The sequence below is a fragment of the Daphnia pulicaria genome, chromosome 1 (assembly GCF_021234035.1).
Source record: "Daphnia pulicaria isolate SC F1-1A chromosome 1, SC_F0-13Bv2, whole genome shotgun sequence".
NCBI lineage: Eukaryota > Metazoa > Arthropoda > Branchiopoda > Diplostraca > Daphniidae > Daphnia > Daphnia pulicaria.
In genome coordinates, this window is record NC_060913.1 from 21,283,542 (window position 1) to 21,308,160 (window position 24,619).

At 39.8% G+C, this 24,619-nt stretch overlaps 3 protein-coding genes across 5 annotated transcripts; 1 reads left to right on the forward strand and 2 right to left on the reverse strand.

The window, feature by feature from the left end:
• Positions 1-351: 351 nt before the first annotated feature.
• On the reverse strand, positions 352-4,635 carry LOC124321019. Of its 2 annotated transcripts, XM_046783935.1 has the most exons (3): positions 4,498-4,635; positions 4,309-4,422; positions 352-4,224 (listed from the first exon to the last, which is right to left on the reverse strand). In XM_046783935.1, the coding sequence occupies exons 2-3, from the start codon at positions 4,415-4,417 to the stop codon at positions 515-517; spliced, it is 3,819 nt and encodes a 1,272-aa protein (XP_046639891.1). In that variant the 5' UTR covers positions 4,418-4,422; positions 4,498-4,635; the 3' UTR covers positions 352-514. The 2 variants fall into 2 exon arrangements, with proteins under 2 accessions (XP_046639891.1, XP_046639890.1); XM_046783934.1 differs by having other exon boundaries at positions 4,309-4,540.
• Positions 4,636-4,733: 98 nt separating this feature from the next.
• Positions 4,734-9,840, forward strand: LOC124321016. 2 transcript variants are annotated; one of them, XM_046783929.1, is made up of 3 exons: positions 4,734-4,901; positions 4,971-5,103; positions 5,295-9,840. In XM_046783929.1, exons 2-3 carry the CDS (start codon positions 4,989-4,991, stop codon positions 9,314-9,316), a joined length of 4,137 nt encoding a protein of 1,378 aa, XP_046639885.1. In that variant the 5' UTR covers positions 4,734-4,901; positions 4,971-4,988; the 3' UTR covers positions 9,317-9,840. The 2 variants fall into 2 exon arrangements, with proteins under 2 accessions (XP_046639885.1, XP_046639884.1); XM_046783928.1 differs by having other exon boundaries at positions 4,734-4,897.
• A 1,245-nt stretch (positions 9,841-11,085) lies between these two features.
• LOC124321026 (scoloptoxin SSD14-like) lies at positions 11,086-14,255 on the reverse strand. The gene is made up of 11 exons (XM_046783943.1): positions 13,930-14,255; positions 13,528-13,844; positions 13,340-13,446; positions 13,058-13,278; positions 12,797-12,989; positions 12,523-12,720; positions 12,211-12,460; positions 11,947-12,143; positions 11,634-11,877; positions 11,449-11,562; positions 11,086-11,375 (listed from the first exon to the last, which is right to left on the reverse strand). The coding sequence occupies exons 4-11, from the start codon at positions 13,170-13,172 to the stop codon at positions 11,211-11,213; spliced, it is 1,476 nt and encodes a 491-aa protein (XP_046639899.1). The 5' UTR covers positions 13,173-13,278; positions 13,340-13,446; positions 13,528-13,844; positions 13,930-14,255; the 3' UTR covers positions 11,086-11,210.
• Positions 14,256-24,619: the final 10,364 nt, after the last annotated feature.

Genomic DNA, 24,619 nt, shown 5'->3' on the forward strand with positions numbered 1-24,619 from the left:
TAACTTTTATTTGTTTCTCATAGTGGCCGTATCATGTTTTACCTGTTTTATGGGGTAAGCTAGCTTAGGTAATGGCGGATACGGTCAAAAGTCCGTCAACGGACCTTTTCTAATCTTTTTTGTTTGGCCGAGCGTTATTAAAAATTTTTTTTTTCGTTACTATTTGTTAAATGCACATCGTTATCAACATTTGCGTGGTGGGGTGATCGTTGGCCGCTGGTTGTTTACTTAATATAAATACCACAGACAAACGAGATTGAAATCTGTAATCGCTCTAGACGCTTAAGGGAATCGAAAAAATAAGTTTAACTGTACGAAAACTTGAACAGCGACAGGAGTAAAATTTTTGAGAATTGTATTAGAGAAACTATGTAATGTAATGATTTTTTCTACAGTGTAATTTATTACAGGTAAAGTAATCAAAAGGCAACTTAAAGAAAAGCAATGCTTGGCTAAAACCTGAATATTCAATGCCACTTAAACTTGACAATTTTTTTTATAAAAGTTTAATTTCTCACACAAATGAATTTTCAAACATGTTACGGTCAGCCTTGCTGTGCACCGAAACTCCGTTATAATCCAAATCGTCTCCGGGAATTTCATCGTCGTTTTCGTCCAAGCTCATCAGACTTTCATTATTTTTCACTTTGCTGGTAATGATAGCCATTTGACGCAGTTTTTTCAAACTCTCGATTCTCTTCTTGAAGCCGACACTTTTTTCCCGCTGCTCGGTGGTTATAATCAAATCGATGTACTCGGGCGTTGAGAAAGGATTCGGACGCAGGGCGATCTCATCCAGCCTCTTGATGCATTGAGTAACCATTTCGACACGTTCCAGTACAATTTTGTTGTTTTCCTCGACGTCCTTCTCCAGAATTTCCACCAACTCCTTGGCTGTTAGCTTTTTCTTTCGTTCTGATTCGTATTTTTGTTTAATGGTGCCTGATGAGGTGACCTGCTTCTCTTTGACATATTCCCACCTATACGATTGGTTGGAGTGCATGTTCCAGATGCACTTATTAGGGCAAATTTTACAGGTACGAGTTTCCTCTGGCATGGAACGATCCATGGCATCACAGTTGACTTTCCTTTCGTCGTTTGGGATTTGGCACGGATTGTGGCATGTAACATAGCACTTGTTACAATTGGTTAGATACTGGCCGGCTGGAATGTCAACTTTTTTTGGCCTAGTGACCTCGACCTCGAAGTGGACGTTTTCGTTGGCTTCGATTTGCGCTTGGCTGTTGGCAATAACCATTTTCGTCTTCCTCATCTCTTCCATCTTGGTCAATCCGATTTTGATGAGCGGCTGGAGTCCGTCCACTGTCGCTTCCAGCCGCTTTCTCTCGTCAAGCACTTGTTTTGTTAATACCAGAGACTGTGTTTTCTTCGTAGTTAAAACGGAAAAGAAGCGCTTGAAATTCTCTATCCCCATTCGCCAGAAGAAATGATCAAAAGATGTGTTTTCGTCATTACTTGCTTCGCTTTCTGCCGGCCCGTTAAAACAAAAGAAGCTGGAATTGTTGAATTTGTGATGGACCGGATCGCCAGTCTGAGGGTCTTTCGGATAGGGTAGACCGGTCCCGGCGATGGCCTTCAACACAGTCGGCACCTGACTGTCGGCGAAAGGTAACAAAAAGTTGATGTTCTCTTTCACATCGTTTCCAAAGATTGAAAGCACCGAGTCGAAGATATATTTCTGAGTTGGTGTCAAACGAGGAAGACTAGCTTGAACGACAAATCCGATCACATCCAATTCCTGGATGCCTCTGTCGTCTTCGAAAAACTTGCGAACCATGTTGGTGATTTCCTGGTCCCGGTCGAGGCCTTTGGTGTCGCCGTAGCCGGGCGTGTCGACGATAGTCAGAGAGTAAGGGATGCGGAATCCCTCCGCGTGATGGATGACGTAAGCCGTGATGTGGCTCGTCTGACTCTCAGCTTTCGAACTTCCGGTCACCTGTTCTTGGATCAGCTGGAAACGGAACGGGTCTTCCCACTGCACGTCGAAAATGTAATTGATCATGCAGTTGATGAGCGTCGTCTTGCCGGAACCGGTGGCGCCCATAATCAGGATCGTTTTGTGCTGCATCTTTCCTTCAAGGCCGTCGGTTTCTTTGAAGGTGAAACGTTGGGCCGATGGACTTGACTCGGTGGATTGAATCAGAGGAACAGCATACAAATCCATCCCGTTAAGCCTTCCGATAGTTTTGCAATTTTTCGCAATCCTTTCAGCGAAACGGACCTCAGAAATCGTTTCATGTCCGCCATTTCCAGTCTCGTTTTTGACAGATGTTGCGGGAATTTCTGCTTTTGAAATTTCTATCGTATGTTCCGATTTGTTTTCCAAGTTCGCCTCTTCATTTTCGTTAGCTTCCAAGACCGTTTCTACGTCGATCGTTTCGCTAAATTCACTTTGGCCGATGCAAGAGTCGGTCGCCACTCTAATCTTCATCGTCGATCCGATTTTGTATGGGATCCTCATTTGAGATTCGCCCGGCTTCGTCGTTTTTCGTTGTATTTTACCAGGTTTGTCATTCAACTGGTATTCCACGATAAAGTGGCACGGGAAATCGAGGTCTTCATAATTCCACTTTACATAAATGTTGATTTCAGCACTGTTTGTATTTCTGATCTCCGAGGTGCGAACCTGCAGCATAGTGGGAGGCCCGGGCAATTGTTTCATCTTGCTCTGAAGTAGAGTTTCGTCTTCATAGACGGAATAGCGGCATGAGAGTTTCTTGCTTCCTCTCTCCCCAAATAAGATTAAGAACTGAACTTTGTTCTCCAGGTGTTTATTCTTATCCGCGTAGGCGGCAAACTCGCTGACTTTCATAAGCACATCCTTCTGTTTTCTTTCGATCATGTGCCATGGTTTATCTTCCTTAGCCTCGCCGTTATTTTCATCACTGTCTTCATTGCTAGTAGAGTGTTCTATTTCGTCTACTAGTCTCGTGTAGGTTTCAACGTAATTTTTCATCTCTAATAGGATATCGTTCGTCCGCTCATCCAGCGGCGGAACGCTCATCACCAGAGCGTAGTTCTTATTCAAAGAGTCGGACAGTTCTTTTTCAAGTTCTTTTTGGTCAGCCAAGAGGACAATTTTGTTCTTCGTTATTTTACTTATCATTTCGAATTCGGCCTGTTTGTAGCGAAGCCAACGTTTCAGTTGAGACGGGCTGAAAAGTGGGTGAGTTTCGACAATATTGACGACTGTTTCCATCTCGTCCTCGTCACCGTTTTTACGGGTCTTCATTACTCCATTTTTTAAGCTCATTTTCATAAGTTCTTTGTATTTAGTTAAAGTTTTTTCAAGCTGATTGAAAGAGGCAGAGCCGAATTCTTTGTTACTTTTACGGACGACGTCGATGTTTGCATCGACTTGCTCCAGTTTATCCAAAACTTGGTAACAACGATCTATCAATTCGGCGTCGACGTCTTGGTATTGGATTGGTGCACCACCCAGTACTCCTCCAGCTTGCTCCATGATCACTTTAAGAGGGAAAAGGTGGACGGCAATCGGGACGACTTTGCTGGTGTTTCTGACATCAGATTTTCGAACTTGCTGGATGAGTTTGAGACAGTATTTGTAGGCCTCGAGGACGCTGCATTCGTGGATAGCCTTAGTCTGGAGATCAACGTATAAATGACATTTCAAACGGCTCATCTGTTTTTTCTCTTCTTTTTTCAATTGATCCTTAAAATCCGTTAAATTAAAGTTTTCTTTTAAAGCTTCTTCCATCTTGGCCGCTATGTTTGACAGGTATTCCTCGGCAGCCTCTCGAGCCTCTTCGTCTTTTTTGTTGTCGTTGAGCTCCTGCGTTAGTACACAGTAAGCTTCCACTCCGTAGGTTATTCCAGTCACAACATGGGTTGGACATATTTCCGATTTGGGCGATATGTCTTCTCCAGAACCATGATTAAGTGGAGTCTTTTTATTAAAGAGAGTTGGTAGGCCTATATCTAAATTTTCTTGCCATTTGCTAATCCGGCAAATTAATGTTCGACTGACTTGTTCCAGTCCTTGTCGGTGATTCAGGTAGCCAACAGCACCGCGGTACTTTTCAATAAGACCAGCTATGACGGTGGCTTTCAGGTGATCGTCAAGTCCCATGTTTTCCCACTTGCTGTTAGTAAACTCAGAGTCCGGTCGTTCTAATTCGAGCTTGAACTGGTCGTCGACTCGAGTGGCGGATGCCACATCATGCGATTCCCAATACTGACCATCTTATATTCATCCAGTTAATATATGTAATAATAATAGTACAGAGAGTGAACATACATGCACATTTATAAAATTTAATTGGTTACCTGGAAGAGCGTAGTCGTTTCGATAGTCGTATAAGCCACCTAGTTGGAATCGACCTCCCAACACGGTCATCTTAGTGAGGTGCTGCTCGATCGCTTTGTTGTCCGCCATGTCCGCTTTTTTTGGCGTTAGTCGAAAACAATGAAAGGTTGGTCGCAACAATTTCAATAAACTAGAATTTGTGTCTATACCGTTCTGTGACTGTAGTTTTCCACGCCAGGCTTACAACACCAAAACTTCTCTCACTGAACTAATTCCATTTTGTTTGGCTCCCTTATTATCATTTATGACTCTGTTTAGGTTCGTAGAGCTCCGTGACGCAAACCAAAGGTCGACACTCAATGTCCGTGCGAGTCAACATTGGCTCGAAACCTAGCGCTGATAGATAAGAAAGCTCAATAACAATCTCCAGCGATAACCAGAAATAACGCAAGGGGCTATAATATATTAAACTGACTGTCGCGCTTAATAGCTACGACGCAGATTCTTACAGGCACACTTTTTACTCTGTTGGACCTAAACTAGCCTACAAAACTGGTGTTGATTGATTGTTTCAACTTTCAAGAGAGAGCGTTTACAACACACAAAACGGTAGGTAAAATACAGAGCACAATCAAAGAGACAAATTGCGAATTACTTTTCATGGCTTTTGTTTTTGTTTTAGTGGTTCTGAAACTGCAAAATGGAGCAACCCACCCTTTCGCGGTTGAGCAATAAACCTATTCGATTATCGGCTCTTGGTCGCCAAGTGAAAATAGGAGATCTATACAACTACAACACCGACATAATTTTGCCTAGTAAGCATATTTACCCTGTCGTCCTCATTTTAATCAGCGTACAGCAGTTTTAGAATGAATTGACTTCATCATTTCAAATGCGGCTTGGTCATTTTAATGAATCGATTATAAAGCCTTCTTTCGCTAAAGAAATTGTTATTATGTAAGTATAAATCATTTTGAAATTTTTATTTGAAAAATTTGTATTACAGGAAGTAATATTGAATTGCTGGACGAAAAGATTGATACCACTTGGACTTCTAAGGATGAATGTGTTTATTTCAAACCAGATGACGAGTTCAAACGTCAAGTATTAGGAATCAGTTCGCACTTCGAATACAGCATCAAGAACGGATCCGTGGACGAAACCAGTTTGTGGTTCAATGATTACTTACAACAAAGTTCAATTAAAGAGGATGACAAAAGTGTGGCCAAAATGGACGTTTTCTTCCGCTTCAAGCGACGTAACAAATGTATCATTCCAGAACATTTCAGCGACTCAGAAATGTACGAGTATCAAGTAACTTCCGGAGGAAAGGCAACACATTTGGTTGAACAAGTAGTGTACGGAGCCGAGTTCATCGTTTCGATGCGAAGAGCCGTCGATCGGAACGAAACGAAAGAAAACGCTGAAAAAAGTCTTCGCATTGCAGCTAAAGCTTATTTTGACGAGGCTGTCGGTCCGAATTCAAATGAAATGAATGAACAACCGCCGGTAGAGTTGAACAATGTCATTTGTACAAACTTCTGCAGCCTTAGTGAACATCGCATGGTCAAAAAGCAATGCTCCATCCGAGAATCCTGTGAATGGCTAAGAGAAACTATCGGTTTGGACGAAGAAATAGACGGAATGAAATGGCAAGCAATTGAAATTGTTCTACGAAATATTCCGGATCAAATCGGAGCACGACTCTTATTAGACATGAAGAACGAATTTTCTATTGAAAAGAAACGAAGTATAACGCAATTTATCCGGATACAAGAAGAGAGTTCACAAATATCAAAATGTTCATCTTTCGATTATGTTCCTCAATCTATTATAATGAGGCAGGAATTTCTAAAGCTTCTGCCAGAACTTGAGAAAAAGTTTAATCTATTTAACGAAACAGATTTTCTGAAGTTGGAATTTCCAGAAAATGTATTGAGTGAAATTAAAGAAATGACCATTTTGTTTGCTGATATAATAGAGTGGCTGTTAAAACGAGAAAAAGACATCGGAAAGATACGTTCACTTTTAAAAGACACGCAAAAGAGTATGCTTGATCTATCAGAGATTGAAGGTCGACCGAGTGGCAATTATGGAAATATGCAAGCTCTGTCCCAAAAGGAGTCCAGTCAAGATCCACTGCTGAAGCGCATTAAGAAATTTATTAAAAATCAAGATTCATCTGTGAGTGTCCATGTTTCCCTAATTTTGGCTCTAAGCGAAAATCGTCGGGGCCATTATCTAAAAGAATTACCTCCTTATTCCTACCCAGCCAATGGGAGTGAAATCCAGTTTGGCAAATCAAACCATATTAATCAAAAACAAAGTCAGCCTTTAAATAAGACGGACTATTCAATCCCATGTTTATCACAATCTAACCAACGGCCAAAAAATGTGGACGAGGACGTTAAGATAACTGGTCCGATTGAAAGTCAGCAATTTACTAAAGAACAGTACGCGGCAGTAAATTCAGGTGATACAAAAGACGTGAAAAAAGTACCAAATAATGGATCGCAAATAAAAACCGAATTTGTTGAGAAAAAGTTGACAGAACAGTCAACCGATCAAGTGGATTCGTTGATAGAGAATTTTAATGTTCTCCATATCGAGGTCCAAAGCGACACAACAACAAAGCAAGATTGCCATCTGGAAGAAAACTTGCAACAAAAATCAAAAGAAACTTCTGAAACCGTAGCTGATCGCATAGGAAATGGCCAATTCAGTAAGTTCGAAGGGAATCTAGATAACATTTTCAGCCAAGCAGAAACGATAAGCTTACAAACAAATTCAGCCATTGCATGTTCATCAACCCATCAAGACGAAAATCTAGATGTAGTTCAAGGCCAAACTCTTAGAATCGCTATCGACTGCAATACAGTGTATCAGGGGAGTGAACCAAACCAACAAATTGTACCAGAGAAAAATAAAATCACCGAAGTATTTACGCAAGAAGAATTCGCCAAACTGAAAAAAGACGGTCAGCCAATGGTCCACGAAGCCGAACCCGCCAGAATGGAAATAATTCCATCAATAGCAAGTTCATTGTCCCGTCAGCAGGAAGAAAGCGCAATTGTAGTTCAAGACCAAGGCTCTACAGTGGCAATGGACAGCAACACGGTGGATCAGAGAAGTAAACCAATCGAGCGCAGTATCCCAGACGCCGAAAAAAAGAAAATTGCTGAATTATTTACGCAAGAAGAATTTGCCAAAATAATAAAAGTCGATCAGCCCATGGTTTACCAGCTCAACACCAAGGAAAGATCAGTCGGTGAGAACCTGCGGTACTTTGACATTCCGGGAACTGACACAGCGTCATCGTCACAAAACAGTCAAAACCGCAAAGTAATTATTCTGATGGGTGCCACTGGATCCGGCAAGAGCACGCTCATCAACGGAATGATTAATTACATCCTTGGTGTCCAGTGGAAGGATCCGTTTCGTTTCAAGTGCGTCCGTGAAGATAGTTCCGTCGTCAGAGATGAGGCACACAGTCAAACGGACTCGGTGACGGCCTACACTCTCCACCACCGCGAAGGAATGACCGTTCCGTACTCAATCACCCTGATCGACACGCCCGGTTATGGAGACACAAGAGGTATCGAAAGAGATAAGAAAATTACAGGCTGCATTCATCGTTTCCTGACTCAGCAACAAGGGTTTAAAATCGACCAAATTCACGCAATTGGTTTCGTGGCCGCTTCGGCTGATAGTCGACTGACTCCTACGCAACGCTACGTACTTGATTCAGTTCTGTCAATCTTTGGTGAAGATGTCAAGGAGAACATTCGACTGCTGGTGACGTTCGCTGATAACGCCATTCCGCCCGTAGTCGAGGCCTGCCGAGCCGCCCATTTCCCCATGACTTCACCGTCGGGCGGTGTCATGTACAACAAATTCAACAGTTCAGTCCTCTACGCTTCCAACGAAAAAAATGGAACGGATGATTTGTCTATTGACGAAATCTTCTGGAAAATGGGGCAAAGGAATTACAAATCGTTTTTTACAATGTTGGAAAACATGAATGGACGCGACTTGAAATCTACCAGACTAGTTATCGAGAATCGCCAACTGCTGGAAAAGTCGCTCCCAGACATTGAAGTTGAACTTGAAATCTGCTTTGACACCATTGAAAAGCTGACAAATCGATCCCTGCACGGAATTAGTTACGCGAGGAAATTCATCGCCATGGAAAAGTCGCAAGGATTAGACACTGCTATAGCAAAAGCGATGAGCTTACTGAACGAAGTTAACAAAAGCGGTCGTGTTCTGAATTCAGTGGCCCTGCGTTCTCATTCGTCAAGTGCAGTCGATTATCTGAGTTTGATAAGAAGTCGTGTCATTGAGGAACAAAGACCCGGCTATCAAATTCGTTTGCAGACGTTGACGGAACTGCAAAATCTCCTAAACGAAAATAACTTGGAAGAAATAGCAAAGCTACCGGTAGGTAGGAATGCTGAATCCTCAACATATTCCAAAGAAAAAGCTAACGCACCTCTTAGCAGTCAATATGGGACCAGAAGTTCAAAGCAAAATATATCTTCTGCTGATGTAAACCCGATGCGACCTGAAACCTCTCGTTATTCTTCAAAAAGTGTTAGTCGATTGACTGCATCCGTCACAAGTGGTCCAGGACAGAGAATGATTGCGGGTAAAAGCAACAATGAAGCTCTGTATACACGACATGGAACTCCGATCGCGCAATCTACAAACAGAGCACTCGAAACCCATCAAGGATATGGTGAAAAAAGTTTCGACGCCAAAAAAGTTATGTCGACGGAATTAGAAAATCCTTCCAATTATCATTACAGAAAGCATTATAATTATCCTACAGGTGGCACCGAAGGCAGTAATTATTATTTCCCCCCCGATACGAACGTAGTCAGTGTGCAGCCAGGTTTAGCCGAAATTGAAGACCAAGGAGAAGGTTATGTCTACACCACAGATTGGAATTCAGCTGATAAGCAAAAAGACGTGGATTATTCTCCAAAAAAATCCGACAAACAGGGAAAGTCTAGCGGGTTTTTTTAATTTTTAAAATAAAAATACCTGGGTTTATTTGATTGGTTCTTGAGAAAAAAAAATGAAATTTTAAATATTTGGTGAACAAATTCGTCATTTCCCTGAAATTTTGAAATCCCAGTCGTCTATACCATTGGTGCGTATGTATATATACTTATGCAAAAGCAAACTCTTTATAACTGCAAATACATTTCAGCTTATTATTTAAAGTTACAATCAATTGACTTTTACTTTCAGTTTTCGTGCTTTGGTTTGAGTTAAAGTGCAGTGTTTGTGTTTGATCATATAACTTTATTAAGTTTTTCAGTTTTCGTGCGGTTTCGTTTGATTACATTATTATTATTTTCTTTTAAATATTATTTTGGATTGGGGAGGAGATAGGAATGAAGACGACTTATCCCCATAAGAGGTGAGAGCGCCGAGTGGCGACTTGATTGACGCTGTGAAGAAAGCTATGATTAATATTGTTAAGAGTCGACAGCGTGATATTCACTACTCCGGTACTTCACACGCTTTATGACTCTCTTTTTTTTATTATGCCTGGAATTTCTGAAGTTGTTTTTTTCCACAAAGATTTTAACAAGATTGAAATATTTTGCTATAGATTTGATTACAGAATTGTTTTGTTCGTTTTTTGTTTTTGTTTTTTGTTTTTTGTTTGTTTGTTTTGTTTTTCATTTATTCGTATTTTTCGAAGGGTGTACACATTACACTACATCATAACACTAGCCTATAATGACATAGTGACAATTTATTTGGAATAAACTCTTTTTTTTTGGGGGGGGGGGGGTCTATTTCGAATATTTAAAGGGTGCTGGAATGAACCAAAAAAGAAGGTGGTAAATTCAACCAGAATTTAGCTGTACAGGTGTGCTGAGTGTCACTATACAGGTTAACGACACGCACCACTCGTTCTGCTTTACTGCTATCCACTACCACTAATTCGAGCGCAGTTGTCCGCCAACAGTCAGTTCAAAAGGTTCTAAAATTTCCATACAAAAATGTATAAGGTACATCAATATTCTTCTCAGTAGATTGTTTTTAAATAAAAAGATAATTATATTAAAAGAGACGTGTTGCGTTGGAAAGGTTGTGGTTTTTCTCGTTATCGTTGCTCCTGCTAGCGCTATGATCGAGCTCCGGTTAAGGACCTCCATTTCTCCAATAGTCAAATGACAGCCAACTAAGTGCACCAACGTCTGACCTAAAGCACCAGTTCAGGAGCGTACAATTCAATTTACAAGTACAAGAGTGAATGCAAATTCAAGAGCGTACCTGTCCCAGTTCCATCGCCCAGCCGTCCTACATCGCTCCCGTTGTCCGCAACCTTGCTCCCCAATTTGTAGTTTACCCCGGCTTCGGTGGTTTTCCATTCAACAAATGGGTTATGATTGGTCAACGGGTGCGTTATTCACGATATAATCGCACGGTATTAATAATATGTCATGTATCAGGTCTAGCGCTACATTTTATTTTGTCAGCTGAGCTAAAAGTGTTGGTTACTAAGTATAGAAATCTTATTTCATAATCGTGAGAATAGTTGCATGATTTAAGTACGACTGTGGGAAATAAACGAATGATACCCGTCAATTTTCATCCATTCAAAAAATGTATTTTTTTATAATATTCACACTTATACTGTTTTTCTCCCCTTTTTATTTTTTTAAAAAAATAGACGATCACTGAGTTTCCGAAAGTAATTTTATTCCCAAAGGATGGACAAAATAAAAAAAATATATTGCCGAAGCAAAAATGATGTTAATATTTCCCCCTCTAAACATTACAAGTGAATATATAGAAGTTCATCAAACAACATTCAAGAATTTGAGCAAACAGGAGATATTGTTAGAAAATTGGCATTATACGTTTCAACAACTGTTGAATCGAAGAAGAGAGGGGTCTTCTACAAGTCAACTGGGTCGATGACTTGGACATCGCCACTTTTCCGCCAGTCAGAATTGGCGTAAATAAATCCATCCGCTTCCACCGTAATGCCGCAAACGACGGCTCCGTTCCCAGGGAACTCGGTGACGCTGTGTCCTCTGGTCGTCATGTTGTTGACAATGTCCTGGGATTTAAAAAAAAAAGCGAATAGCGAATATAGAATTCAATCTTTCTTATCGTCAAACGAAATTATTTACCGATGGGAAACCCTTTTCGTATTGAAATTTCATCGGGAACAGCTGGTGGTGCATCCTCGGACTGTCAATGGCCTCTTTGATCGTTTCGCCGAACCAAAGATTTCGGATAATTGCCTGTAAGTTAATAAACTCGGTTGAATGAATTCAAATATTTGGGTGAAATATCTTATTAGGCTCAAATCTACATAGGCGGTCGATGTGGTGATTTTAGTGCCGCCAGCCGCTCCTATGACGGAACGGACCCGTCCAGTTCTCGAGTTGACGATGATGGTGGGCGTCATGGAAGACATGGGCCGTTTGCCCGGCCGGATGAAATTAGCCGGACTGGGTGGGACTCCAAAGTAGTTGATGACGTTGGGTGATGAGAAGTCGTCCATTTCGTCATTCATCAGGATTCCGGTTTGCTCCGAGATCCATCCAGCGCCAAACCTGCGAGACGAAATGCAAGAAATTTGTGAAAACGTTTGAGCTGATTGGTTTGTCTTGTATCGTCCGCACTTTAAGTTGACAGTTGAAGTCACTGAAACGGCCATTCCGTTGCCATCAAGGACGGACATGTGGGCAGTGCCGTGGTCCTCCTGATTGTAGGTAACAGCCCCGTAAAATCCCGGATCGTTGTAAGTAAACGAATCGTTGATTTTGGCGTAGGTTTCAGCAGCCAGAGCTTCCGGATCTGCCATCAGAGTTCTAGTGAACTAAAATTATGCAATCAAAACGGGGTTTAGGTTATTTTCGTTATTATTATTACTATTTTAATTCCACCTTATTCACTTCCGGAACGAAATTAGGATCGGCTAATTTGGTACGATGGGCGTAGGCGTGTTTGAAAGCCTCCGCAATCCGGTGGTAATTCGTCGGATCACGGGATGCCTTTCCATTTGTCTCTCCTTCGAGGTGCCCGTCTAAAATGTTGAGGATGAAAGCGGTTAAAATTCCTGATCCAGGCGGAGGCATAGAGTACAATGTGAAATTGTTGTTCAATTCCACTTTGATGGGTTCCTTCCATTCGGGGCTGTAAAATAGTGATTGCGTCAATTCAGAAAAGGTATAACTCTTTCGTAAATCATTAATTACCGATATTGTATCAAGTCCTCCTTGGTTATGATTCCGCCTTTCTTCTGGATGTCCTCAACTACTTTATCGCCTAGGATTCCGTTGTAGAAGACGCCAACGCCTTCGTTAGCGATCGTTCTCAATGTCTGAGCGAATGGTGGATTCTTGACTATGTCGTCTAATTGTTTCACTTTGCCGGTTTCTTCGTTCACGAAAATACTATTTCCCCGTTAAGGATGAAATGAAAACCATTACTCTCAATTTAAAGTGATTTAAGATTAACTAGTGCAATTACCGCATCGAAGGCTCGTCAAAAATTAATTTCTCGAATTCTTGCAAGGAGTTGGCAAGGTGACTGTTGACTGGAATACCTTTCTCGGCCATTTCAGCAGTCGGCAGGACTAAACGGGACCAAGGTAATTTCCCGTACTTCTGATGGGCGGCCCAAGAACCGGCCAGCTCTCCCGGTACAGCCACGGCCAAACCACCTTCATTGACAATTAATTGAATAGTAAAGGAAATAGTTGAATTGATCAATCCGGAATTATATCCGCACCTCTTTGAGAGATGGAAGCGTTTCCTTTGAACATGTCTTCGGTAGCAGCAATAGGCGCCACCTCTCTTGCATCGAGGCTTTGAGCTACCGGACCAACTGGATCGTAGATAGTCATGTGGAATCCTCCACCGATTCCGGCGCTCTGCGGATTAACTGCTCCGATGCAAAAGACCGTGGCGATAGCGGCGTCGACTGCGTTTCCTCCATCCACCAATACATCACTGCGAATAAATCAAATCATGGAAGCGATTGTTCGTTTCAAATTCGAAATTCAAAATTTACCGCCCAATTTGTGAGCAAGGAATGCCATCCGAGCTGACAGCCGCCGTTTTGAATTTGCCCAGGCGGGAAGGTGACGGAGGAGAGAAAGGTTCGTCAGCATCCGCAATCTAAATATATTCAACCACAAAGTACAAACCACACAATGGAATAAAAATAAATGATAATTAATTGTAATTCAGACAACGTACCTTGGTTGCTCAACTTTAGGAGGGCTAGGCTGTGGCTTTCCGGAAGTCTCGACTGTCTTGACGACATTGGGTACGAAAGGAACGTCCTGTTGATTGCCGTATCGATAAGTGTAATACGGAAGGGTGTACGGGTAGTTAAGGTATGGATAAGCGTTGGGGTAGGCAAGAAAAGGAGTGGCCATAGAGTGGGGGGACACTCCTCCCGGATAGAATCCGGCATACGCATTATTATTGTCAATGAACCACCCGAAATTATTGTAGGGTGCCGGAATTTGGACGAATGCTTTGGCACCCAAGCAAAACAAGAGCAGCGTAATCTGTTGTAAAATATTATTTAAAAAAAACATATTTAAATGAAATCCAAAAATAGATCAATGAAAAAATAATATAAAATTAACTTACAATCTGCATGTTAACAGATAGTTTTCCCGATGAACGTAGGGAAATAAGAACAAGATCACAATTCGACTAATGTGGGAAATACCAGGCAGTTCTCCTACCAGCAGCAAAGCCAACTGACAAATACTTGAACTTGTTTTAGTTTGGTTTCTTTTTAAAACATTGGCACGGTTTTCTGTCCAATGAAGTGACATGACAACAGCGTACGGCGACTTATAGTTAAACCATAATAAACTTCCTTGTGGGCTATGCAAATTTTTCGCAATGACCTTGTCAGGGTTATCACTATTCTGTGGGTGTTTTCAGGTATATCCTGCCTAAACTAAAAGTCATTTATAATTCACTTAGTTACAGGCCTTGAACGGAGGACACCTGTTCCCCGTTCTTTCCTGGCGAGCGAAAGTAAAAGTGTATATTGAGATGTTCACGGGTGCACTGTAAGGATTCACGAACGACGTTCCCTGTCGGCCAAAAACGTGAAAGGACTTATTTGCCAGTGGGCTTGGGCCAGTCTGTATTATAATCGCATTAATAAGCAATTCGACTATTGATAATCGATACTGGTTTTCAGAGGCACGTGACTGGTTTTAGTGTAAGTACACGCACAGCGGAAGACCAAATATTTGATCACGTTCTTTCGTCGACAGACAGGGTGTGGCAGCCTGGCAGTCACAAGCTTGAGGATTGGGTGGGGTTGTGAACAATGTCACCTGCATGAAAATGCTCCAGTTGCTGAATCTAGGAAAACAAAAGGAATGAAAAAGCATTAAATTAATCACTGGTTCCAGATACCCGGACGTCCTGGTGACCTTCGCCGGTTGATCAGCTCGATTTGCGATCGTCTGTTTCAAATCTGTTTAGCTATTAAAGCAATCAATGCCAAAGGTGAGCAGCTACAGTTCCCGTTACACTTGATTTCCCCTGCTGCATGAACTACATTTTTCATTTTTGTCAACGATTTGAAGCCCTGATTTCGATTTCCTTAGAGATGCGTATAAATGGAAGGCTACGTCAGTCCAAATTGTTATCAAATTACATAACAAATCAAGTGACGGGACTTTGATTGGAGAGATGCGAATAGCGGTATTAGTGTTCCAGTCCATCGTTCTTTTGGCATGTAATTTCCGTCTTCCTCTTGTTTGCTAAAAGATTTTCTCTTAGGAGTAGGTATTGAAAGTAATATATAGTAACGGGCGTGCAGCACAAAGATTTCAGATTTTTAAAGATATTTAAATAATTTAGTAAAACTTTGAAATTCTCTCCATAGGTGGCAGTCACCGTCGTCAACAATCCAGTTTAAATTTTCAAAACAAATCAATCGCACGAATCTCGAGTCTCGACGTTTGAGGAGAGCCATAGATCCCTGGTATTCATAATTATTGTTCAACACCATATTTTCAATGAAATGGCGAAAGATGAGAAGCTTAACAAATGGATTGAGGTTATATTACACCACGACGTGCGATTGACTACTTTTTCGATCACGCAAGGTTGATTCACCTGATGAACGTCCTAGATGACATTTTCAAAACTCCTACGGTAATTTGTCATCATTATGTGCTCAAAATATGAATGGTAAATTATTTTTGTTTTTAGAAGTTTGTTATCTGGAAGAAGAAGTTAAACCTTCAACTGGAAGTTCTCAAAAGCAATCGGAGGAGTAAAATTCAGAAAAGAACATTTGATGATGATGAAGAGTCAAAACATTTTCCACCAAAAAGAATAACAATGATGAGAGTCAGACTAACAGTTTACCTGGGGACAGTTCAGTAATTCCACCAAGACCAAATAAGAGAAACAAAAAACAGTTGTCAAACACTGCCTTTGCAAAAGCGATCCATTGTCAGCAGGCACAGATGATCAAGATCAAAAGGAAAGTAATTAGTGATGCCAGGTGATGCCAACATTTGACGAAAATCCCGAATCCTCCGATGCGGGATGGGAAGATGAAGAAGTTGGTGAAGAAATGACGAAACCGCGTCGCATCCAAATAATTGCATTTGAAGTAAGTTTAACCAAATGAGAAATTTAATCTGCAACTAACAATTTCTCTCCGGTTTTTTTTTTAGAAAATTCGGGATAGAAGCAAAGATTTCGTGCCATTAAAAAACGAATGATGGCAAATCCAGTTTTTCAAGCGAAGGTAAAGATTCAGCGGGCTAAAGTGGCAGCCCAAGAAACGGCCGAAGAAGTTGCTGCTGCAGCGAAAAAGAACGAAACTAAGAGGAAGCCGTGTGCAGTTACTACCGTCAAAAAGAAAGAAGATGACAACATTGCGAATGTAGCGACCAATAAAGGCAATTTGCACTTATACGCACGCACCAAAGTTTTGAAAGACGCTTTGGATGCCGTACACTTGGACGTACACGGCTTGATGGGAGAGTGGTTCGTTTTACGCTCGACCAGATGGAAAATTTTTGCATTGTCGAAGGGAAATCATCCTTGGATTCATGGGAAGACTGTTACAAGATGGTGAAAAGGTAGTGCATTAAGAATTATATGGAATATTCTGGTCTATGTCATGACTTATTATTGAATTACTAGTGAGCTCAACTCCTTCTTACCAGTTTCCCGCCCAAATTTTACCACTGGAAACGTGAAGAGAAAACAATTAATGGCTCTGGTTTCAAATCGAAGAATCCAAAGGATTTAAAAAAATTCGTATGTTTGTTTCGTTTTGGCGCGTTGGGCTTTGCCATACATATTAGGGTGAATACAAATATTTCTTTCTTTATGATGTTTTGATGATGTTTTTATGATATAGGGCTCTTTGGGATCTGTTTTCTTTTGCCGTTTTATCTGGCAACGCAGCATGGCTTTGCACTTTTTTAGCGCGATAACAGGGAGAAGAGGGAGAATGGGACGAATGGGAGGGAGGAGGGCGTACGAAAAAAAAAAGAGGTCACGTTTCCTCTTCTCCCCAATTCGTCCCATTCTCCCTCTTCTCCCCGTTATCGAGCTAAAAAAGTGCAAAGCCATGCTGCGTTGCCAGATTAAACGGCAAAAGAAAACAGATCCCAAAGAGCCCTTTTAAAACATTTATTCACTAAATTATTTATTAAATTATATTATTGTTATTGACTGTTAAATCTTGGTCACAATTTTTTAGAGAAAATGGCAACTTCCTTGCAATTTCAAATATTGCAACTTGCAAGTTGCAAAATTACAGTAGTCGTCTGGCCGTCTGCTTTTAATTGGTAAATACACGCACGGAAAATAAAGATTTTTGGTTATTAACTATACTAGAGTAATTTTTCACGGGGATCATATTTTCAAGAGGTTTGGTACCTCGAACAAATTTATTTGGCGAGATATTTAAGTTTAAAGTTGTATTAGGCTCCTCCTACCCAAATTTGGCTGTTCAGCCATCTTTGGTAGGAGGAGCCTAATAAGGGCCCCAAACAATGCAGACAAACAGCTGTGGAGTCAGTTTAAGCTGTTTCTTTAATAATCGATCGAGATGTTGATCGATATTCTATCAATCGATTATTGGCTCACTTTTTTTTCTCTTTGCTCTCATTCCCTTATTTTCTAACGGATAGAGGCTAAAGGCTATTCATCTCTCGGTTTCGCGAGTCAATTTGTTTCGATGTCCGCCATTTTCTGCCGTTGTTTTGGTTGTCCGTATCGGCTAAAAGGTTGTTTTCCCAATACAAAGTGGATTTTGTGTATCAGTGTGTTATTTTTTTAAATTTTTTTTTGGTGTCAGTTAATTGCTACGTATCATGGGTAGTATGTGTAGCAATTTGTGTCTCCAGATCACATTCCTTGTATTTTTTTAAAAAATGTTTTCCCCTGTTGTTTACTTTTTTCGCGACGGAATCCACAGAGAATCGGCCCGAGGGAAAAAAGGGGAAAAAAGGAAAGTATGGGTTCCCTCTTTTTCATACTTTCCTTATTTCCCCTTTAGTCCGGTCGGGCTAGCCAAAAGTGTATGTTGAACCCCAAACAAATTGCCATAAGTTGTTTTTTTTACATGAGCTTTGTTTATATCCCTTTTATGTATGCCCTGTTAAAAAGCTCCCGAAAAATATTAATATGTAGTGTACTTATTTTTATTTTTAAAATATGCGTGTTTTTGTGATTCGATTAAAGGTATTAAAATAAAATAAAAATTTTAATTTTGAAAAATGAACTTTGTTATTTATTCCCTCATTTATATTCAGGATAAATTTGGTTTATATAACTTTAAAAGTTTGAAATTTACAGCCACTTTTAGCTGGTCACCTCCTTTCCCCCCCCCCCCCCTTAAAAAGGCGTCCGTGTTTTACACGGCTCTTATGTAAAAATCATGAAAACGAAAATCGTTGCCGCTAGTGAACTAGAGTTCGCTCCTCATCCGTTAAGGTCTCATTTTAATCGATGGTTTATCCTTTACCACCCCAATAAATGATTCCCGGAAGCTAGTTTACAATTTAAGTTATTTCATAAAATATAAACCCAATTTTCCCAAAATTTTCTTTCTTCACGTTCTATTTTCCGCCACACCCGAACTGAGCGCTGTGGGGTTCTGTTTTGTTTGCATTTTTGGAAAAGCCTTTTGCTAAAATTCGTTGAACAGTAAACATAGTGTACATGTATTTCAGTGTTAAATTACAGTATGAAATTATGTAGGATATTGGCAATTGTTATTTTATGAAAATATTTATTTTTAAAATGCCCCGACGTTGTTTGGCAACCCGCCTCCAACAAAGAGGTCTTAGTATATTATTGAATATCTCTTCTTTAAACTATTGTAAATATAATGCGAGATATAATAATATATGCGGGAGGGAGGAGGGCGTACGAAAAAAAGGTGATCCACGTTTCCTCTTCTCCCCCATTCGTCCCATTCTCCCTCTTCTCCCCGTTCTCACGCTACAAAAGTGCAAAGCCATGCTGCGTTGCCAGATAAAACGGCAAAACAAAACAGATCCCAAAGAGCCCTATATCATAAAATCATCATCAAAACATCATAAAGAAAGAAATATTTGTATTCACCCTAATATGTATGGCAAAGCCCAACGCGCCAAAACGAAACAAACATTCGAATTTTGTGTAAGTCTGAGGTTTCGGGTTCGACTCCCGACATACAGTAGCTACACAAAGTTTCCGCACAGCTGAGAGAAGCTTATGGGAAAACGGGTTTTTTGAAAATTCGCCAAAAATCAAGTTTTCGTCGGACGAAAACGATTTTTGGACAGGGGGTTCTTAGACTTAAGGTGTATAACATATATTTTTTGGGGATTTTTTCGTTCACGGGAACGTCCCTTTTAAATTGGAGGTAAAAGTTTCCGCACAGTCGAGAGGGCCAGTAGTAAATCGTACTACTTTGGCTCTCTTGTACTGGACGGAAAATGGGGCTAGGAGAGTTCTTTAGGGCTTAAAAAAAAGAGCATCGTTAGCTCTATAACCTCATCTGAAATGTTGACCCCCATGCTATTTGAGAAATCACTTTAATTTCGATGTGAAAATGAAAAGTTTTCATTTCTCAGTTATTTTCCCTGTGATCCCCCCCTCCCGTAGTTGCCGGTTTTCCAAATACCAAGTCTAAAAAAAAGGTCCTAGAGATGGCCTGTCTTTTTTTCTCCCCCTGCCCCTTACATTTAAAATCTCGGTATTTGGAAAAACCGGCAACTACGGGAGGCGGGGATCACAGGGAAAATAACTGAGAAATGAAAACTTTTCATTTTCACATCGAAATTAAAGTGATTTCTCAAATAGCATGGGGGTCAACATTTCAGATGAGGTTATAGAGCTAACGATGCTCTTTTTTTTAAGCCCTAAAGAACTCTCCTAGCCCTATTTTCCGTCCAGTACAAGAGAGCCAAAGTAGTACGATTTACTACTGGCCCTCTCGACTGTGCGGAAACTTTTACCTCCAATTTAAAAGGGACTTTCCCGTAAACGAAAAAATCCCCCAAAAATATATGTTATACACCTTAAGTCTAAGAACCCCCTTTCCAAAAATCGTTTTCGTCCGACGAAAACTTGATTTTTGGCGAATTTTCAAAAAACCCGTTTTCCCATAAGCTTCTCTCAGCTGTGCGGAAACTTTATGTAGCTACTGTAGCAAATGTAAACATGACGTCCTTTGAAAGAGTCTAAGAAAGCTATGAGTTGCGAAATGTGATATATCAAATATAATATTTCAAATAATGAGATTTAATAGAGGTTAGTTAAAATTGAGGAAAGCAAAAAATTTTGCCTTTCATTCTTGAAAGTGGGGGATGGGTGATAAAAACGGTCGTCACACGAATTTGATAAAATAAAAACGTTAAGACCTTGTGCCAGGGTATACAAAAGGGCGTACAAATCAATATGTACAGTAACGTCCAAAAAAATCCGAACACCTTGGTCTCTTTCTTTATTTTAAAAAAATATTTCGGCATTTTTTTCTTAATTCTAATAATGAACTTTGTAAAAAAATTAATTCTACACATAATATGAAGTCTTGAAAAATAAAAACAAAAAAATATACCTTAAACTGGGCTTTTGAAAAAAACTACGTTCGGATTTTTTTGGACGATACTGTACAGTATCCTTAAAAAAATCCGAACAGCGATTTTTTTCCAAACAGCCACCTATCAATATTGCGAGGAACTGTGTTTGGCTTTTAATCTAACTTTGGGGGGGGGGGGCAAGGAAGAAAGCCAAAGGTGGGTAGAAAGAGAACCCCTCCCTCCGGAATAAAAAATGTGAATGAAACCAGACAGGCTGTCTGGAATAGCCTTAGGCTCACTGTCAATTTTTGGACAAGTGACAAGAAAACCAGAAAGCTACCAAATCTTGCATCAAAGCGGGAAGAATTGAAAGGAATCGCCTTAAGTCACTTGTCCAATAATCGGCAATGATCTTAAGTTGGTTAAATCCATTTTTTTCTGGCCATGAAAATTTCAGATAGCCTATCTGTTTTATTCATTCATATATTTTTTGGAGGGGGAGGAGGAAGACATGGCCAGTGGCTAATTATTCCTTTTTGTTTCTTCCTACCTTTCGGTCAGTGAAATTTGCCCGGTAATTTGAGTAATTTCCTCTTGCAGTTTCTTGGCACGAAGCCTGATGGAAACCCCTTTTTGGTTCTAGCGCGGTAGCGTGTTGCTCACATCTCACAGCATATAATGAGAGAGAGATGCTAGTACGTCTTTTTTAAAATTGCGGAGTTGACGTAAAAAATTAAAAAAAAAAAAAAGAAAAATAGAAAGCGAAATGCAAAAAAAAAAATGGGCCAAGGAGGCGAAAAATAAGTAGAAATGACATCTCAACTCTCATTATTGACTATACCGCTAGAATATCTGTACGAACGGACGTGTATAAATTCATACACATAAATATTATACGAGTTGAATGCAGATCGTATTATTCATAAAGTCATCAACTTATCCAGCAACACACACCCATCTACAGCCATGTAAGTGTAGATGTAGCCACCAAAACGGGAGATGATGCAATGCCAGTTGAATAAAGATTCATCTCTGTCTCTAAAATATAAAATAAAAAGAGATCACGTTTATGACGATGATGCACTTCATAAAAAAAAAATCTATACAAGTCTGCAGTGATGATATCTCGAGAGCTCTGCTGACGGTCCCGCTTTCCAATGACATTTGATAAGCTGGATCATCACCATATCCTGTAACATGCAAAATGGACGCGTTGATTTATTCTATCGCCACCTCCAACATTTGTAACTCTCTTATATATATTCTTTTTTAATAGATTAATGTCTGAAATTTTAAATACATTAATAATAATAATTTTATAATTAATAAATTTAATAATCGATTGAGATGCTGTGTGCTGGACATTAGAAAGCCAAAGTCAAATCACCTTTTGATATATGACACTCTAAATTTTCTCGGTCCTACTAAGGGGTATTAAGAGCCTTTTTTTAGTGGTCTCTTGGTAAAACGACCCAAGAGCCTACTAACTAGTATGGGTGTTACTAACGGCTCTTAGTACTTATAAGTACTAAACCTTAGTATGTGACTTACTAGCGATATTACTACACTGATTGTACTACCTCGTCCTTCTGCGATTCTACCCCTCCTCCCCCTTTTCCGCTTCACATTCCATAAAACCAACCCAGGTAATCGGCCCCCTTCTGTTCAATGAAGTGTCATAAACAAACATCAACGCATTTTATTAAAAGTTGAGTTATTCAAAGAAATCGTTAGCGTATTAGACAATCAGAAGACATTCAAGACGACTGGAAAGGATTGATCCGATGTTGCTGCTACAATTGGGAACGATTAGGAAAACAGCATATTCGAAAAAAATGGTACAATTCCGAAAGTACTGGCTTAGGATAGTCAGTATTAAAAGAGAAGAATGAGGAAAAAAGAACATTGAATGCGTTTGCACATACACTGCCGCAGTCGATAAGGATGCTCTCTAAGAAACGCTGTGTTGAAAAAGGGAAACATGACCATGCTTTGAAAATATTCTAAATTCTATGTTTTCAAAACGGAAACACAAAGTTTAAAAAATGGAGTAAATTTCTTTTTCTCATTTTTATCTTCGCGCCACCTTGGACATTAAACCTAATAAACGCCCATCATTAAACGACACATGATTCAACTAAACATTGCGTTAAGAAAAGGTAAAAATGTTAACTTTTTGCATCTCTTTGGCGGGATGTAAAAAACAAACATTTTGAAACATCAACAAATGAAATAAGTATATATCGGGTGAATTGGTTTGATAATCAAGTTTATTGCAAACCTTATCTTTATTTTGTATACATCCTAGCAGAAAATTATCAACGGCTTGTTTCCAATTTCTCATTCCCAACTTTCTCATTACAAAATAAACTTCTATTTAACTAATGTTAGTTTATAGGAACAAATAGAACAGTTGATAGAGTATCAGTCAGTTAAATCAGTACTGACATTTTCATCAGTGGGTTCGAATCCGTCTTTGAACTATTAGAAAACTTCAAAAATTATAGTCGCCTCCATAAGTATGGGATCACCCCACGCCGTTCCATAAGGCGGCGTGTATTTTTCTAGTTGGTTTTTTGGGTGGCAAAAAGTGAAAAAATGACATAAATTCACAAAACTTGAAATTTATGTCATTTAATCTCTTTTGTTTTGTCTGAATTTTTTTCAGATTTTTTCGTTCATGGGTTAGGCCTCTAAAAGTGGCTCCAAAAGTATCGGATCACTCCGAAGCCCACCGTGTTATCTGGCCCAAACTTGTTTTTCATATTGATTTTTATATATTTAATTTTCTAGAATGAATTTTTATTTTGAAAACGTGTATACAATACCCTTTCATAAATAAACTGTGAGTTTTTCATGATGATCTGAATTATTTTCGAATTTTCCCAGACTTATTCGTTTCCCGAGTTTCTGAAATCAGAGACTGCAGACTTCATTTAAGGTTTACAACCTCTATCAGCTGGCGTAGGCCGGAAAATTAGTGTTGTTTCTATACGCCCCTTAAGTAAAAAAGGAAGCAGAGCGCCAGTGAACATTCTTGTTGTCTTTTTCAGTTGACTTGGTTCCTTTGATCCGGAGTCAGAGCAACTTAATTTCCTCATACGCTTCAGGTGTTGAACGAAGTACGATTAGCAGTTGCCTTGCTGTAAATGTAGGCATCAGATGAAATACCATCGCGAACAATTCCCATTTGGGGAAACGCAGCTATAATAGCTGCAGCCAATTTTTCTTTAGTTTATGCTGTAGGGTGTTAATTGACCAAACAACAACGTAACCCAACACGTTGTTGGTTAGTGAATTCTGATCCTTTTCTGTCCCAGGGATGTTGCTATCGGACGGATACTTTTCTAGAAGTTTGCGACCATCTTCGTTTCCATTCAAAATGTCTTTGACGTCGAAAGTAAGATTCTGTAGATAAATAAACAATGGATAGAGTTATAAAGATAAATTACTGCATTTAACAATGTACCATTTTCGATGTTTTGTTGGTTGACGAGGAAGGTTCCACCACAACTTCTAAGACATCCACACTTTCTAAAGCAGATAGCTATTAAAGTGTCATCTGATTATGCAATGACATTTTCCTCCTTATCAACCACTCCTTTGAAGACACGACAGCTTGGTCGTAATTTGTCCTATCTCTCAAAAGCAGCTGATCAACGTTGCTTTTTCTGGTCGATCAATGAGGCAAAGACGACAAAATTTGGTAGAAAACTGGCCATAAAACCCCCAATCTCGTAAGCCTAAGATTTGAAATTTGGTAAGTCTGAGATATTTAAAGCCATTCCTTCGGCAGATTCAAGTTCGCGCAACTCCAACATTGATTGTCGAAGAACAAGCCCAAAGTTATCTTCAACTACATCCAACATTTTGCAGATTGCAAATGGATAAATATGAGTGAGCTGTGACATAAGACATGGAGGCAAATTTAAAAAACAAAAGCAAAACATGGCTAGTTGATGAAATTTGGTTTTGGAACCGCAAGGATTACACTCCTCAAGATCGTCATTAAAAATTTGAATTCTTGACGCTCGCGGATCTTCTTTAAAAAGCTTGTGTGATTTGTAATGTTTAGTATAAATGTTTTCACGCATTTCCCCATCAAGACTAGGTTGCTCATTAAAGTACAAACGTCTAAAATCGGCATTACTAAATAGGGTAGTTAACGTTTGTTTTAGCGGTATGTAGTGGAAAACTCGAGGGACAATTCGTTAAACAAGAGAAGCCTTTTCTAAGCAATTTGTTAACCTACTCATTTGCACCGAGATCAA